The sequence below is a fragment of the Mandrillus leucophaeus genome, unplaced genomic scaffold (assembly GCF_000951045.1).
Source record: "Mandrillus leucophaeus isolate KB7577 unplaced genomic scaffold, Mleu.le_1.0 Scaffold1207, whole genome shotgun sequence".
Lineage (NCBI taxonomy): Eukaryota > Metazoa > Chordata > Mammalia > Primates > Cercopithecidae > Mandrillus > Mandrillus leucophaeus.
This window is the reverse complement of record NW_012100399.1, coordinates 72,050-88,971: the sequence shown is the minus strand read 5'-3', so window position 1 is coordinate 88,971 and position 16,922 is coordinate 72,050. Positions and strand designations below refer to the sequence as shown.

The following is a 16,922-nucleotide window of genomic DNA, read 5'->3' as shown; positions in this document are numbered from 1 at the left end:
AACACAGGTGCTCTAGAGGCTTGAGCTGCAGCCAGGCACCCTGACTCAGCTTACCAGGCAGCCTTACATCTGGGCCTCATTGGATGCTTGTTCACCTGGCTCTGTTTCCTAGTTGGCAATTGACTCTTCTATGTACACCTCCTTGTCAGGAAACTGCAAACGGAAGCATGATGAATGGGAAGGTTCTAGCACTTAACTACTTCTCAAAGCTCTGACACATCTCTGCACTTCCAACAATGCACTGTAATTATTTGCCTCCCTCATTAGATAGTAAATTCCCTGAGAAACTAATCTTTGTCTCCTCAGTGCTTAGTACAAAGTCCAATAGATATTAGGTGATGAAAATATGTTAAGTGAATGAATGAGTTTGGCCATTCTTAGACCTAGTTCTTCAGTCTAGCCTCTGCCATTCTCTCTCTGTTCCTGTCAAGTAGAGCTCTGAAGGTTCCCTTCACAAGCTGTGCTAATCCACACAGTTTAGCCCAGACCCAAAACCTCCTATTCTCAGCTCAATCCACATTCACTAGTAAGCATTTTTCAACTAGTCGGCCCACACTGATTTCCTTTTCTCAATACTTCTCACATAATCTGTGTAATATTTCATTACTCTCTGATTTGTCTTCAGGGTGATACACCAGAGTTATGCTCTTAACTAGACCATGCACAACCTGGTCTCCACTTGCACTCACTTCTGGAAGACATTGTCAAGCAGGGCAAAGTTTTTGAAAACTTTTTGCAAAGGTTTTGCAAAGTTTTTGAAAATAAAGAGGAGCTGCTCTCTAGTCCCAGTAACTTGAATGAGGTAGGATAAGTCACTTACTTCCTATAGGCCTTTCTGTGAAAACTGAGGCACTAACCATCTGCTTGACTCTGTCTTGGGCGTTGTAGGAATCAGAATAAAAACATGATGACACCTGCAAAAACTTATGCACAAGTGATACCCATAGATGATGGATTAGAGCTAGGGTCAGAGGAGGCCTTAATAAGTGCCGATGGATTTACTTGATGATGATTATGTTGCTCATAGGGATCTCATTAATGAAGGCTAAATTGTTCTTACTGTAACTCTAGTAAGCATTATTATTATTATTATTTGCAATGACAGCTGAGTGATCCGGTGCCTTTAAACATTTTCTAAAACCTATTTAAACCTATTTCAAACCTACTCCCATCCTAAAATTGAAAATGTTTGAGAAATATTACTATAATCTCTTGAAATGCAGTTTTGCAACTTTTAAAAAAGTTTATCATTTTATTTCTGAAAGCTAATTCTGGTTCATTAGGGATTTAGAATTAAATACAGGAGTCATCAAATACTCCATTTTTACCCACCTGTTTTCTATTACTTGTAACATTATCTTAACCTGAATTTTGATTCACATAAAGGTATACGTGGAAATTTAGGCAGGAATAATTATCCCCATCTCATGGGTGAGAACTCAGCCGTGTAGTGAACTTGAAGCTCAGAGAGCTTGAAAGTCACTGAGTCAGGTTCATGGGGCCCACATGGTGTGAAGGTTAAGTCCTCCTTCTAATAAGATGAAGTGAAGAAGCAAAAGGATCAAGGTCTGGGTTGAGTGTAAGTAAAATGCGGGTTGTTTAATGCTAAATCTTCTAAGTATTTAGGTTTGATGAGGTAAGAGGTTAAAATTTTTGTTTAAAATAAAATTCCTGGATTCTCTCTGAATGGTTCATATGCATTATTCCTGTTTGTTCCAGTCCATGTAATGAAGAGTTCTACAGTCATGCATCCACTATCGATAGGGGTACTTTCTGAGAAATGCATTGTTAGGTGATCTTGTTGTTGGGCAAACATCATAGAATGAATGTACTTACACAGACCTGGATGGTGTGGCTTTCTGTACTCCTAGGCTGTATGACATGGCCTATTGCCCCTAGGCTAAAAACCTATACAGCAAGTGACTGTACTGAATACTGTAGGCAATAGTGACATAATGGTAGGTGTGTGTCTATCTAAACATAGAAAAGTTACAGTAAAAATTCAGTATTGTAATCTTATAGGACACTACTATATGTGTGGGCCATCACTGACTAAAATGTTGTGAAGTGTATATGACTATATGCGTGGTAATGCGTACTCAGCCTATCTCTGCTGAAAGATGGATTTTTGAGTAACTTTCTCTGTGTATTACTAATTTGAATAAAGAAAATTCCCAGATACGCTAGGTTAATAATTTTGATGTTGTGTAATAAATTATTACTTATCTTTTTTTAGATTTTAAAAATGTTTCACAAATTGGTATTTAGTTCCAATAATAAAGAAATAAAAATAAAGAAAATTTTAGGGACATTGTGGAACAGTTTTATCTTAGTTTCATTAAAGGAAATTACATTTTGTAGCAACACTGACTCCATTGCCTGAAAAAAGTTATAATTTTTTATGTGCAGAGAATATTGTATATTCTACAAGATTCCCTAGGTCATGATGAATATTGTTATTAATGCATTTTTTTTGTAAAGTTTTAAGATGTCACATAAACGTATTTGTGCATATTTTTTACAGTGTGGTATGAACTACCAGTATGGGATGAGACTCATTTTCTTTGATTTAGAAATGACATGTAAAAATATAATAACATTAATTTTAAAGTAAGCCTATGCAAATAGGTACTTGAAGGAGGAAGTTTAATAAGTTTCAGTTAAATTAATTGACATGCCCCATGTTGTATGAAAAGATAATCATCCCACTCATTGTATTTCTGACTCAAATTCTAAGAGTAGTGACCAAAATAGATGTGTAGACCTCAACGGTCTGATATGGTAGCCACTAGAGACTTAATGGCCATTTAAGTTAAAATTCATTAAAATTAAATAAAATTTAAAAATCATCTCTTTATTTGCACTAACTTACATTCAGGGGCTCAAAAGCCACATGTGGCTAGTGGCTGCCATATTAGACAGAGGGATAAAGGACATTTCACAGAAAGCTCTAGTTAGTCAGAAAGTCCTTCTGCTGACAGCACTGCTAACAAGGTTAGCAAGGGTTCCATGTGACTGGGGGGAAAGCTCAGAAAAGTTTCTCAAATTAGCATTCCTTTGATCAATATCTTCAAACGCATCTATATGTTTTACACACATACACACACATACACACCCACACAGCTGATCTTGGTTATCATGAATAATCATATCGTCATACCTTTCACAGCTGCTGTTTTAATATTAGTGAAACAAACTCTGAATCTGCTAGTTGAGGGAGACTATAATGACTAATTATTTTCATTAAACTTATTATTACAAAATAAAATTATTATAGTGATAGATATTAATATCTATCACTATAGATATAATAATATTATTAATATCTATCACTATTGTAATAGCTTTTTCATTGAGGAGAATACACTTTTGAATGCATGATACTTTATTTAAATGCACATATATACAACGATGACAAAGGAAAACATTGCAGAATTCAGCACAATGGCTGCATGCATTGGTAGGATGGGTGGACTCTCATTTTACACGATGAAATATGGGCTGAAAATAGGAAAAGGCCAGAGAGCAAGTTTCATTTCCCATCACCACATTGAAGGGTCTTCAAGCCTGTAAAACATAAGAAGCAAAGCATGTAAGGGAAGCTGCCCAACTTCCTGAGTATTAGCAAGGGTGAGACATTTAGCTCGGAAGTGAAAGATGACGGGAACTGTAGAAAAGTCTCCTGCTGGCATTCTAAACCAGAAGCCACGTGGAATATCAGAACGCGAGGCAGAGGCACAATGTGCACAGCCCCAGCTGAGCAGTTTTCCATGATGTTGACAGGAGTCTTGGGCAAACCTCAGAGGGAGCGTTTTAAAGGCTCTGTATGTATCAAAGGAGCCAAAGAACACAATCTTTTGAAATCAAAATTACAGAAATCACATGAAGCTATAAGAGGAAAGTTATTGTTCTTCAACTCTAAATATGCTTCCTTTTCCTGCCAGCTTTATTATGTAATAAGATGCTACTTATTAGACTATGAGATCTTTTTAATAAAATAGCACTCATAGGCAACTTCAAGACTGTCAAATTTTGTCTTCTTCTAACTGCACATGATGGAGTCTGTCAATCAGGGTGCAATTAATTTTACTTCATGCACTAACTGGGCCACAAAACAAAGACAAAAACCAAGTAGGTCTGGGTTGTTATTTTTCTAACAGTAAGTAGATATAGCCTACCCTAAACATTTTACTGTGGCAAACGTCATATGCATGTCAGTGAAACATAGAAAGACATTTACTGCTTAGTATTAAAAACAACCCTGGCCAGGCACTGTGGCTCACAACTGCAATCCTAGCACTTCAGCAGGCTGAGGAGGGAGGATCTCTTGAGGCCAGGAGCTCGAGGCTGCAGTGAGCTATGATTGCACCACTGCACTCCGGCCTGAGTGACAGAAGGAGACCTTGTCTCTGAATCATAATAATAATAATTTTTAATTAAAGAAGACAACGCTTACACATTTTCTACCTGTTTCCCTTGCATTCGCTATTTAAGTCTGGGCTGGTTCCTCCAGGGACAGGAGCACTGGAGTTTTATCTCAGTTCCAATCATTGTTCCCTTTAGAGAAACCAAATCTCACAACTCTGTATTAACACCCTTCGTTCTGGCTGGCCATTTCACAAGAGAACTGAGGGAGGTTAGACGGGAAGGTGGGTGGCCCAGCGGGTCACCCTGCTGAGTCTCTAGGGAGAACTTGGAGAGCCACATGTCAGTCACACTCACTGAGCAAGTGTTCTAGTGACCTCTTCTGGGGAACTTTGTTCTTGACGTTGTAGAACTCTGGGTTTAAGGCAGCCAAGCTGCCGCAGACATGGGTGGACCCTGTGCACTATGATCTTACTGTGGTTAGAGACAGGAAGCAAGGACTGAAGAGCCAGGAGGTTATGAAGATGGAAGAGGACCCGGCTCCTCTTCAGCAGCACTCCTTGTCCAGGAGGCACCAGAAAATCTTAGCTCAATGTTTAACACTTAGACATTGGTGGGCACCTCTTTCCAAGACAGACCCAAACTGCAAGAAAGTCCTGAGACTACAGATAAACTCCTAAGAATACTGTCATTCAACGTGCATTCATTGAATGTAATAAATCACTACGTGACACAAGTTGAACTCAAATATGTCAAAAAGTAATCCGGAGCATCTAATTTACCTACAGCTTCATGTAAAACTGGGAAAGTTGGAGTAAAAACCATGGGGGACATTTTCTAGGACATCTGGATGCTCCACATATATAAAAACGACAGATCTTCCCAGCCAGAGATGGACAGTTGGTCATTTCAATTTAGAGCCAGGGACTCACTCTATGCTCCCCTGATTCCAACAATGTTAGAAATTCTATATAATTTCGAAGTTAAAAGTCAATTATTTTTAAAATTGTCAAAGGAGCACCAAATAACCTGGGCTAGAAAATATTATTCCACAGACGTTTAGAGATTTGACAGTGAGTACATGAAAAGAGAGGTCTCCTCTGCCTGCTTCTTCATCCTCATTTCTGCCGAAATCTCCCCTAGTGTAGAAGCCCCTGTCCCAATGCCTCCCACCAGGCGCCGTCTCTGACTTCCCTCCCCTGGGCACCTTGAGCTCTGCAACAATGTCCCCATCACAAGCCTTGTCATACCGAGTTCTGGGAACATTTTCTGTGCTTTCTCTCATCAAGAGGTCTGAAATCAGTGTCTCTGGGCTAGATCGTTTGCCATACCTGGAAAAAAAAAAGTCTTTTAAAGCAAGTTTGGAATAGGCATAAAAACCTTTAGGAAAAAGGAAGATAGTGTACTATTTGGGATATGAAAACTAAATATTATTGTCAGTTGTTCATCTGTAACAAGCAATCTAGGTGTATGAAGCATATATTATCAGAAACATTATCATAAATATTATTTGAAATTATTTATATATATATATATTTTTTAAACTTTGCTCAAATACTCAATAAATAATCTAGGAGGTTATTTAAACCAAACCAAAATTCCTAGTCAAATTCCTGCCTTTTTAAACAACCATAAATAATATGTATAGAGATACATACTTTCATAACTAGGTGACAGGAAATTTGAAAACATGGAAGCATGATTGTAAATGTTTCCACAATTAGTTAATTGGCTATTGTTCTGATGATACACAGCAGTTTAAATCTTAACAAGGAGACCAGATGATATTTCAAAGACAGTGCTAGAAAAAAAATCAGCAGATTGCTGTATAAGACCCACCTGTGTCTTTGAAGCTCAATTTTCTCGTTTGTAAAATACTCCCTGCTTAAATCAGAGTCTTTGTGAACATCCAGTGTGAAACGTGAGTCCCAGTGCTTTCAAAGTGACAAAGTGATACACACATGCAAATTACTGCTGTTGAAATGTATCCATTCTTCTGGTTACCAACAGACCCTGGGTCTCATATTTCTCATATTCATTCAAGGTGCCAAATGCTAACGCCTCTCCTGATGTTGTGATTTTAGCCTCCCTGTAAGTCTAAAGGAATCTAACTGGTTCATGGAAATGTTCTTGTTTGTTTGTTTGTTTTTCTCCTATAGCAGGATATGGGTGACACAATACACACAGGTAAAGTTTCGTTTATCTGCGAGGGTAGTATATGCTCCCCACTCCAGGACACTACAAAAGAGTCAGACAAGTCTATACCAAATTGCATCTTTTGAAGAGGCCATTTTTCCCTTTCTCAGAAAAGGTGTTGGACACCAGTCGCCACTTTGTTTAGAAATAAATTAGCCTGGTGTGGATTGGTTAATAGGTCTAACAGCTGAACATAGCTGACAGAGGATATATTCTAATTGCCAAGCAAAATTATATCTCAATTTTTTGGAAAGATTTTCTATTACTGTTCTTTTGCTGAGACTCAAGGGAAGCAAAAACAAAACAAGTCCCTGTCCCACTGCCATCATGTGTAAGATTTCCTCGAAGATTTTCTGGAGCTGCGATATTAGACTACAGGCATCTGCTTATACTATTTATTCTATCCATCCATTGGTTTTTACTAATCGTAAAACTCTAGGGCAACTGTAACTCATTTATCTTCATCATGCTCCAGTGAGTAAAAGAACTGCCAACTGTTTTCTCCAATTTACCAGTAAAGAACCTAAATCTGAAATAGGAGGATTTGCACAGTCATAGTCTTGCATCCAGTTCAGCATTGTTCACTCTTCTTCCTTCTTTAATTAATTCTGGATCATCCTTCCTCTCTACAATGCTGTAACTTTCAAAGGTTGAGTCCTTAGAGTAAAGATTCTCAAACCTGGCTGCACATTAGAATCACCTGGGGAGTGTTAAAAACATACTCTAAAGCCCAGGCCCTCTGCTAGAGGGTCTGATTTAATTGGTCAGGGGTGGATCCCAGCATCAGTGTACTTTAAAAGCTCCCCTGATGATTTTAATGTGCAGCCAGAAAGGAGAAACACCAATCTAAGGCTGAGTTTCTCCGGGACTGGCTAGTCTTTGTAATGAGGGCTGTCCTGGGCATGGTAGGATATTTAGCAGCCTCCTTGGCATCTATACATCTAGATACCAGCAGCACCCACCTCCCGTTGTGAAAACCAAAGATGTCTCCAGACACTGCCAAATCACACCTGGGGAGCATAAAATCACCCTCAGGTGAGAACCACTGATTTAGGGGGCCATATAAGTAAATTGTAGGAGACCCACACTCTAGAATAAGTAATGCAGCTTCCAGAAGCAATGAGCCAGGGGTATATATACAGCAACAAGAATATAAGCACAAATTGAGTGTAGGGGGAACGGGGGTCAGGGCGGGGAGAAGAAAGATAATGATATCAGATTACATCTATAGTAAATTAAAGCACATCCACAAATGACCCTGTAATTTTCAGAAACACACATAGGAGTGGGTGTCTGTGGTGGGAAGGAGAAGACGGATGTATGTTAAGAGCCTCTGCTGGTTTCTAAGAAGGAGTTTACATGAAGGTGAGACAGGAAACTCTGCCTCAGAGACCAGCTCATTCCCATCTAAGCTGAATCTCTTTCCATGAAACCTAAGTCCCTTTCCTTTATGTTTTTTTTCCTCATCAAACATGTTGGAGATAACACTGCCTGTTGATGGTGGTGACAACATCCAAAGAAACTCAAAGGAGGCCCCCAATTCCATAATTCCTATAAAAATAGCTTTCATGAAATGTCCTTAGCTTCATGATTTGTGAAATGGAGATAATTATACTCCCTTCAAAGCTTTGAGGTAAAGACTGAATGAGATAATGCCTAGGAAAATATTTTAAAATGCTAGAGCTTTGTAAAATTGTAAAGCTTTAGAGCAATCATCTTTGGAAAACTGAGTTCTACTGTATATTATGCTATAACTAAATAACTAACAAAGGTTTTTCTAGAAAAAACAGTTAACATATTTTTGTTTGTACAAGTTCTCTTTGATCTGAATGACAGCATAGCATAGCAAGAATTTGAATCAATTAACTTTCTGGGAAGTATGGAATATAAAATATTATTGCTTTTTGCTAATTAAAATGATCAGATTTCAAGGGATCACAAACCAATACTATTTAATTCTGGCATTTTCATGTTTTTCAGATTCTATATAAATTGGAGCTTTTTCAAAAGTTTTTTTAGGATGTTGAATACCTTTTTGATGAAACAGGAAAAAGCAAACTTGATTTTAGAAGTACAGATTCTCCCCTTTTTGGATCCTTTCCAACTACTCCCTGACTTGTAAACAGTAAAAATATGGACTAAATAAATAAATAAACCCCACAATACTTTAAACATATAATTTAAACATGTTAACTAACATTCATGCTTCTAAAGGGCTTATCCTTTAGATATGGTCAAATGATTAAAATAATTTAATCTTAGTAATTAAAATAAGATGTTAAATGATTTAGAGCTAAGATCAACTAATTTTGAAAACGAAATTTAAATCCTATGTAATTTGTAAAATAGTTTGGATTTGATTTTTCCCTTAATTGTCAATGTTGAGAGTGAAAATGTGGCATTTCATTTTGACTTTCTGAATGTCCAGAATAAAGTTTACAACTTCTCAGATTCCATGTAATCCGTGGATTCATCCTAAAGTTACTGGACCAATGTAAGTTTCTTCTTAATGAAATACCAAGTGGGCACTTTCTTTTCAGAATTCACCAGCTATAAAATAGGGAGAGTCTCTGCATTTTAGATAAACTGTTTTCAGGCTAAATCTCTAATTACTGGGACTAGGATTTTCAAGTATGAGACTGAGACTGCAAAAAAAACACAGTACAGAAGAAAAGAAAATAGCTCTATTTGTCTTTTTCTAAATACTGTCATTCAATTAGCCCTAGGCAGGCTGGAAAGTCTAACAATGTCTGGGGCAACCCTGCAGTTTACTCCTTGGTTTGGTTTTCTTTGGTGGTCGTTCTGTTTTTCCTAGACACCTTGCTAGCCTTTCTCCCTACAGCATTTCTCTGGCGCATTCTTGCCCCTTTCACTGGGTACTTTCGAGATTTCTGGACAGGCCCCCACTGCTGTAAGAACCACAACAAACCACAAGAGGTGAGTGAGAGGAGATTGCCAGCCTACCAGCCTGGGGAACCTGAATCTGGGGATCACGACTCTGTGACTGTAGTTGCACAAAATGGAAGGTATCCATTTTGTGCGCAGTGTGCCCCGCACAAACATTTACCTAGAGCTGACTAAGAGCCTGATACTGTCCTGCCCTGGGATAGAGCGAAGGAAAAGAAACAATCCCTTCCCCTAACCAGGATCTCCTGGTGTGCAGGCACTGGCGCTCCTGGAGTCGGTCCCGCGGGCCCACCCACCTCTGCCTGGTGATGAGGTTGATGTAGTGTCGCAGCGCCGAGTAGTATCTGGCCATGTCCTCCGCTGGCGCGTCCTCGCCCGGGTTGTCCGGTTTGGAAGGGTACGCCTCGGCCAGCGCACCCAGGCACACGAGCAGGGACAGGGCGAGGGTCAGTCCGGACAGCCCCAGTCGCTTGCTACCTAGCATCTGCGGGCACAGAAGGCTCAACGGACGGGCTTGGGGATTCAGAGGACCCACGCGCAGCACCTCCCTCCTCTGCCTCCCGCGCTCCTCCTTCTGCTACCACCCGCGACCCCCAATCCGCTCTCGTCCCAGTCCCGCAGAGAGAACCCAGGCGTGGCTAGCACCACCTTGCGGACTCTGGGTGCCGTCTGGCCCGGACCTGCCCCTCTGCTCCACCTGAAAACTTCGCGCAACTTCGTTCCAAGTCTCGGGGACCAAGAAGCGCGCGGCGAGAGGTGCAAGGTGGGGGCCCCGCCAGTTTAGACACTTTCAAAATCAAATTGGAAGTTCCTCCTGCTGGATCACTTTTCTCCCCTCTTGCCCAAACTCTTGTCTGGGAGGAAAACTTTCTTCTCTGTTACTTTCGGTCTGCCTAGCTTCAGGGGATCAACGCTGACGGTAGAGATCACCTCAGGGTGATGACTGCGGTGGGGAAGGGGGAAAAGAATTGCTCCCTGGGCCAGAATTGCTCCCAAGAGATTTGGAGCCCAAGAATCCAGGCAGATGGCAGGGCGCGGGGCTCCCGAGCGCCAGGGATTCCTCACTCGATGGCGCTGCCAGGGAAACCTTCCTACCGCGCATCTCTTTCTGGGCCTCAAGACAGCGACCCGCAGGGAGACCGCCAGCTGCCTTGGGATAGGGGTCCCGGGTTCTCCCTCCATATCTGCCAAAAGGTAACTCAGAAGAACCGCCCAGCGGGAAGGGCCCGGGAGAAGGGCAGTGGACAATCAGAGGGGAGCAGAGGGACAAGTGGAATTTAGCCGCCAAGAGGGCTGGTCCGCGTCGGGGCGCCGAGCCGGCATAGTCCCGGCTGGGGAACGGGGTGCGACCCTCCCGGCGCCCTAGAGCTCCACAGAGCCGAAGGCTGCGCCTCTAGCAAGTTCATGGGCGCCCCTTCGCTCCCACCCCTAGACAAATGGGTCGTAGCACTCACGGTGGCTGGCGTGCGGGCGTGGCTGGGCGGCAAGTTCTCTGCTGTCGGGCGCGCGTCTCCGAGGGGTGAGAGCCAGCGGATGGGGTGCAGAGAGCGGGTCGCAACCGGGCTTTTATGGAGCTTCCTCGCCGCAGCAGGAGGGGCCTCGGGCAATCACGTTTGGGTGACTCCTACCCGCCACTTCCCGCCCCCGGGTGGGGGGGGGAGGGGGCTGAAACCGCAGCCGCACGAGTGTTGGCTTAGGGAGCCACCCACACCCCAACCCTCCCGCCCCAGGCACTGCCCGAAGAAGCGGGGCCCGGGACAGCACGAGCGAGGCAGCGCGCTCCGAGCGCGCTGGACAACACCAAAGCTCAAGTGTCTGCCCTCGGGCAGTGCCCGATCCCTGCTTTTCTTCTTTCCTTCACGCCCCGTCTAGTCCTGTCAGAGATAGGAGCAGCCCAGACAATTCTTGTCGCCTGCCAACAGGACTTACCAAGCCACTGGGCGCCAGAGTAGGAAGCATCTGAATGCTCTTTGCGGTGGGACATCTCCAGGACGAGCGCGGCATCCTCACTGGGCACAGCTGCGCGCTTTTGGAGAGAGGCAACTGGGCGCACCGATTTTTCCTGCACTTAGAACAAGTCGGAGGCAGCTGCGGGAAGTCTCGAGCTAGAGGATCGCAAAGCTGCCCCCCGCTCCCGACCCCTCGGCGCGGAGCTGAGAACTGGTTTCATGGGCTTCAGCCCCTTCCCTCAGCTGGTTTTTCTAGGACATCAGCCTTCCTCAAGTACTCTCCCAGACGCAGTGAGCCAGGTTCGGTCTTGACATGAGTGTGGCGACTCAAAATTCCCCAAAGGGGGAACACGGTAAACCTTTTCCCCTAGTTTACTGAAAAAGAGCCACGCTTCCAGCTTCTAGAGACTCTTTTAAGCGCAATTTTTAAAATTTTTTTTTTTTTTTGGTCCAAAGTGACAGTAGTTAAATGAGCAACAGTTTCTCTCTTATTTGCTAACCCTTGTATAGTCCTATGTACATTCAATTAACGTTAATTGAGAATGTGGGTTCTGATTAAGTTGAAACATGTTAAAAACGATGAACATTAATTTGCTCCTCGCGTTAAACCTGTTGAATGAATATGCAAGATACAGAAATTGTTATTACAAAATCAAGATTTTATGCAGTGGACTGAGATCTTAAAGTTCCGTGAATGAATGCTCCTGGATCTTTCTAAATAAAATGGCATTTTATTTCTAAATAAAATGAAAGTCTGAATCTTTCTAAATAAAATGGCATGTTGGGAAATTAAAGCATTAAGTTACATGTTACTTTAATGCTAAAAGGACAAGTGATTCTGTTAAGCTGACACTTAGTTTTGTGCTGTTCCAACAGCATTGAATTAAATATCAAAAACTGTGAAGCAAACAATCCTTTGTGTGTATGTGTTTGTGGGATCAAACTATAATTTTGGAGACCAACATCATTTCACTTGACAACTGCTTCTCTTTCTGTATTACACAAACACATGCTGGAAACACAAATATCAAGGCTTTCAGAGTTGCTCCTGGTGCTTACATGACAGAGCCTTTGGTAAAAGTGCAAAACATCTTCTAACTTAGAACCCTTCCTAGATAAAAGGAAAGTTACAGTCCACTTTTCAATAAAATAATCTTATTTTAGAGTGTATCACAGATTCATATCAATTAAAATCTGAACTTAAAAGGTATCATTGAATTTGGGAGAAATTACTTCTAGGGAGGCCCACACCACTGTTGAGAGAAGAACACTGTGGAGGCTTGATTAATTTAGCTTAAGATAATGTCGTTGATACTCAAGAATAAGAACTTATTCTCAGGGTTAAGGATTTAGAGAATAAAACATAGGGGGTGGTATGCCCTACATGTGTGTTTACATCCTTATCTCCTTTCTCTCCAGTCCAAGCCTCATCCCCTGCCCAAAATACAAACAAAATCAACTCTTTGCAACTCAACCCTGCATATTCTCCTAGCTCCTGAGCCATTTCTCTCCTTTGTTTCAAAGTCATTTATTTGTAACAGCTTTGTTAAGATATCATTGAGATACTATGGAGCTTGTTGAGATTCAAAAGGAGGTGAATCAGTGGAGACTAGAAAAGGTAATGATCAAGAGAAGTCAAATAACTTGTAAAGGTCCATGTGGTTTGCAGTTAGGAGGTCTTACTGATAGCAAGTTCATAGCTTGATTCCGGTAGAACCCAGACCACATGAAACCCAGTGGTTTCATGACCAAACCTAAGGTAAAGAAGCAGAGGCAATAAATAGATATCACTGAATATATACAAAGCTACAAAAGTGTAAAATATTCAATTGGATATATTCTTACACATATGCATACATGTTATATGCTCAGGAAGCCATCATTGCAACCAAGAAAATGAAGATATACGTCACTTCCCCAAATTTCCACACGTACCTTTGTAATTCCTTCCTTTTGCCTCTTCCTCACCCCTCCTCCATTGATCTGCTTTCTATCACTAGAGATTTGTTTGCATTTTCTAGAATTGCACATAAATATAATTCCACAGTAGGTACTCTTTGTCTGACTTCTTTCACTTAGCATCATTATTTTTGAATCCACTCATATTGTTACATGTAGCAATAGTTTCTTCTTTTTTATTGCTGGGCAGTATTTCATTATATGATATACTTCAAAATTTTTAATCAATTCTACTGCTCATGAATTTTTGGTTATTTTCACTTGAAGCTTTTATGAATAAAGCTGCCTTGACATTCATATTCAAGTCTTTTTATGAACATAAAACTTTAATTCTCTTGGAAAATACTTAAAACCAGAATGACTGAGTGAGATGGTGAGTGTATATTGGTCCATAGTTTGTTGGTGATCTGTTTTTGCTTCTGTTTTGCTCAGTTTTTCCTTAATATTTTATTTTGGATACTCTCTATTGCAATGTCTTTGAGTTCACTAATCTTTTTTTCTGTAATATCTGATTTCTGCCAATGCTATCCAGTGTATTTTGCACCTTATACCTGGTAGCTTTCATCTCTAGAATTTCAACTTGAATCTTTTTTTTTTTTTAATTACAGGACAATATAAAGCAATGAGTCTTTTTTATATCTTCCATATCTAAACATGTCCACTCTTCTCTCTAGCTTCTTGAATATACATTAATAATAACTTTTGTACTACTAACATCTGTGTCATTTTTGTGTACTTTGGGTTGATTGATTTTTCTCCACATTATGGCTTATATTTTTCTTCTTCTTTGTATGCCTGATAATTTTTGATAGGATGTCAGATATTGTGGATTTTACCTTGTTATTTGTTTTTTTGTATTCCTATGACTGTTCTTGAGCTTGTTCTAAGACAATTAAAAATTTAGAGACAGTTTATCCATTCAGTTCTTGCATGTGAGTTTTGTTAGGTGGGACTATAGCTGGTTTTAAACTAGGTTTACCCTTTCCACACTTTGAGGCAAAAATCCTTCTTTTTACTTTAACTGGTAACTGACTTCCCCTCAACATATACACCTCAAATTTCACAGCTCTCCCCTCTGGCTGTTGAGACAGACACTATTCCCAGCCCTTGGTCAGCATCAGACCTTTTTGTGTTGTTCTTTTCCTGGTCTCAGGTGGTTTGTTCCTGTGTATAATCTGATCAAAAATCAACTAAATCCTCAAGGGGGACACGCTTCAGACTTCCAGAGTATTCTTTCTCTTACCTGATACTCTTCCTGTGGATACTAGCTGCCCTGGCTCCCTACACTTCCATCTCCAGTTCCATCTCCAGCTCCTGGGCCAGGATGATTCAATTCCTTCCTTCTGCACTGTAGCCTGGATGACTCCTTCAGGTAGTGTATTAGTCCATTCTCATGCTGCTATAAAGAAATACCCAAGACTGGGTAATTTATAAAGGAAAGAGGTTTAATTGACTCACAGTTCTGTATGGCTGGAGAGCCCTCAGGAAACTTACAATTATGGTGGAAGGGGAATCTAACATGTCCTTCTTCATATGGCAGCTGGAGAGAGAAGTGGCGAGCAAAGGGGAAAAAACATCTTATAAAACCATAAGATCTTATGAGAATTCACTCACTATCATGAGAACAGCAGCCTGTAGGTAACCGCCCCCATGATTCAATTGTCTCCCACTAGGTCCCTCCCACAACACATGGGGATTATGGAAACTACAATTCAAGATGGGATTTGGGTGGGAACACAGCCAAACCATATCAGGCAGTGATCTGGGACCATTGTATGGCTCCTATCATTTGTTTTTTGTCTCTAAGATATTACTGTCCTTTACTGATATCCAATGTTTTAAGTGTTGTTTCCTATACTTCTGTCTAGTGTTTTAGTTGTTTAAGCAGGGAGGGTAAATCCAGTTCCTGTTTCTTCATCTTGGCCAGAAGAGCAAGTCTCATAGCAAGGTTTCTTTAAAAAGATGTTTCTATTCATTGTCTCTAGTTCTTCACCTTAGGTGTAGTCATGAAACCACTGTGATCTAGGTTCTATCTGAATCAAGTTATAAACCTGCTATCAGTAAGACCTCCTAATTGCAAACCACATGGATCTTTATCAGATATTTGACATCTCTTGACCATTACTTTCTCTTGTCTCCTCTGATTCACCTCCTTTTTCTCTGAATGTACCACCATCTCCTTTGCTGACTCACCCTTCTGTACCCCTAGTCTTAGCCCTAACCTTTCCACTCCACTCATACTGACCAGTCAAGCTCATCTACTCCTACAGCTTATGATCCTGAAATCTCTCCCTCCAACTCAGATTTCATACTTGGAAACTAGGGTGATATGTCTAGCTCAGAAAAACTCCATCAAGGGCCTCAAATTTAGATTATCAAAGTGGAGCTTCCACTAACATGAATGTCTAATTAAATATCACATGAAGTCTAAAATGTTTTCAAAATTCTTCCATTGAACTATAAAACTCCACATATTTTGGGCCCTACATACCTCCTAGGCTCATCTAACATAATTTTCTCCTTCATTCCCTGTATTTCTGTCCATTGGCCTCCTTTCTGCTCCTTAAATATGCCAATCAGCATTCCTATTTGGACCTTCATTGTGCTGTGTCTGCTCTCTGAGATATTCTCTCTCCCTACTCTTTACCTGGCCAACACCTACACATCCTTCTGGGTTTACCTTGCAATACCACTTTTCTGAGTGTTCTTTAGGTCCGTTCCAAGATGGCCGAATAGGAACAGTTCCGGTGTGCAGCTCCAAGCTGATCAACACAAAAGTCAGGTGATTTCTGCATTTCCAACTGAGGTACCTGGTTCATCTCACTGGGACTGGTCAGACCAGACAGTGGGTGCAGCCCACAGCGGGCAAGTCAAAGCAGGGCAGGGCATCCGCTCACCCGGGAAGTGCAAGGGGTCGGAGATTTCCCTTTCTTAGCCAAGGGAAGCCATGACAGACTGTACCGGGAAAATCGGGACACTGCCACCTAAATACTATGCTGTTCCAATGGTCTTAGCAAACAGCACACCAGGAGATTATATCCTATGCCTGGTTTGGTGGGTCCCATGCCCATGAAGCCTTGCTCACTGCTAGCACAGCAGTCTGACATCAAACTGCAAGGCAGCAAGCCTGGCTGGGGAGGGGCGTCTGCCATTGCTGAGGCTTGAGTAGGTAAACAAAGCTACCAGGAAGTTCAAACTGGGTGGAGCCCACCACAGCTCAATGAGGCCCACCTGCCTGGGGGCAGGGCATAGCTGAACAAAAGGCAGCAGAAATTTCTGCAGACTTAAATGTACCTGTCTGTCAGCTCAGAAGAGAGTAGTGGTTCTCCCAGCATGGTGTTTGAGCTCTGAGAATGGACAGACTGCCTCCTCAAGTGGGTCCCTGACCCCCATGTAGCCTAACTTGGAGACATCTCCCAGTAGGGAACGACTGACACCTCATACAGCTGGGTGCCCCTCTGAGACGAAGCTTCCAGAGGAAGGATCAGGCAGCAATATTTGCTGTTCTGCAATATTTGCTGTTCTGCAGCCTCTGCTGGTGAAACT

The 16,922-nt window shown here is 41.6% G+C and overlaps 1 protein-coding gene across 2 annotated transcripts; it reads right to left on the bottom strand.

Annotated features, from left to right (window-relative positions):
- Positions 1–3,364: 3,364 nt before the first annotated feature.
- On the bottom strand, positions 3,365–11,029 carry NPY (neuropeptide Y). 2 transcript variants are annotated; one of them, XM_011970584.1, is made up of 5 exons: positions 10,923–11,010; positions 10,117–10,322; positions 9,765–9,952; positions 5,616–5,696; positions 3,365–3,567 (listed from the first exon to the last, which is right to left on the bottom strand). In XM_011970584.1, the coding sequence occupies exons 3-5, from the start codon at positions 9,950–9,952 to the stop codon at positions 3,543–3,545; spliced, it is 294 nt and encodes a 97-aa protein (XP_011825974.1). In that variant the 5' UTR covers positions 10,117–10,322; positions 10,923–11,010; the 3' UTR covers positions 3,365–3,542. The 2 variants fall into 2 exon arrangements, with proteins under 2 accessions (XP_011825974.1, XP_011825968.1); XM_011970578.1 differs by lacking the exon at positions 10,117–10,322 and having other exon boundaries at positions 10,923–11,029.
- Between the last annotated feature and the right edge of the window lie 5,893 nt (positions 11,030–16,922).

What these genes read in the sequence shown, in the direction of transcription:
- NPY (XM_011970578.1), bottom strand. Translation starts at nt 9,952, where the DNA reads ATGCTAGGTAGCAAGCGACTGGGGCTGTCCGGACTGACCCTCGCCCTG. An exon ending in AACCTCATCACCAGGCAGAG is followed by an intron (nt 5,697 to 9,764) that starts GTGGGTGGGCCC and finishes TTTTTTTTCCAG; the next exon opens with GTATGGCAAACGATCTAGCC. An exon ending in GAAAATGTTCCCAGAACTCG is followed by an intron (nt 3,568 to 5,615) that starts GTATGACAAGGC and finishes TATGTTTTACAG; the next exon opens with GCTTGAAGACCCTTCAATGT.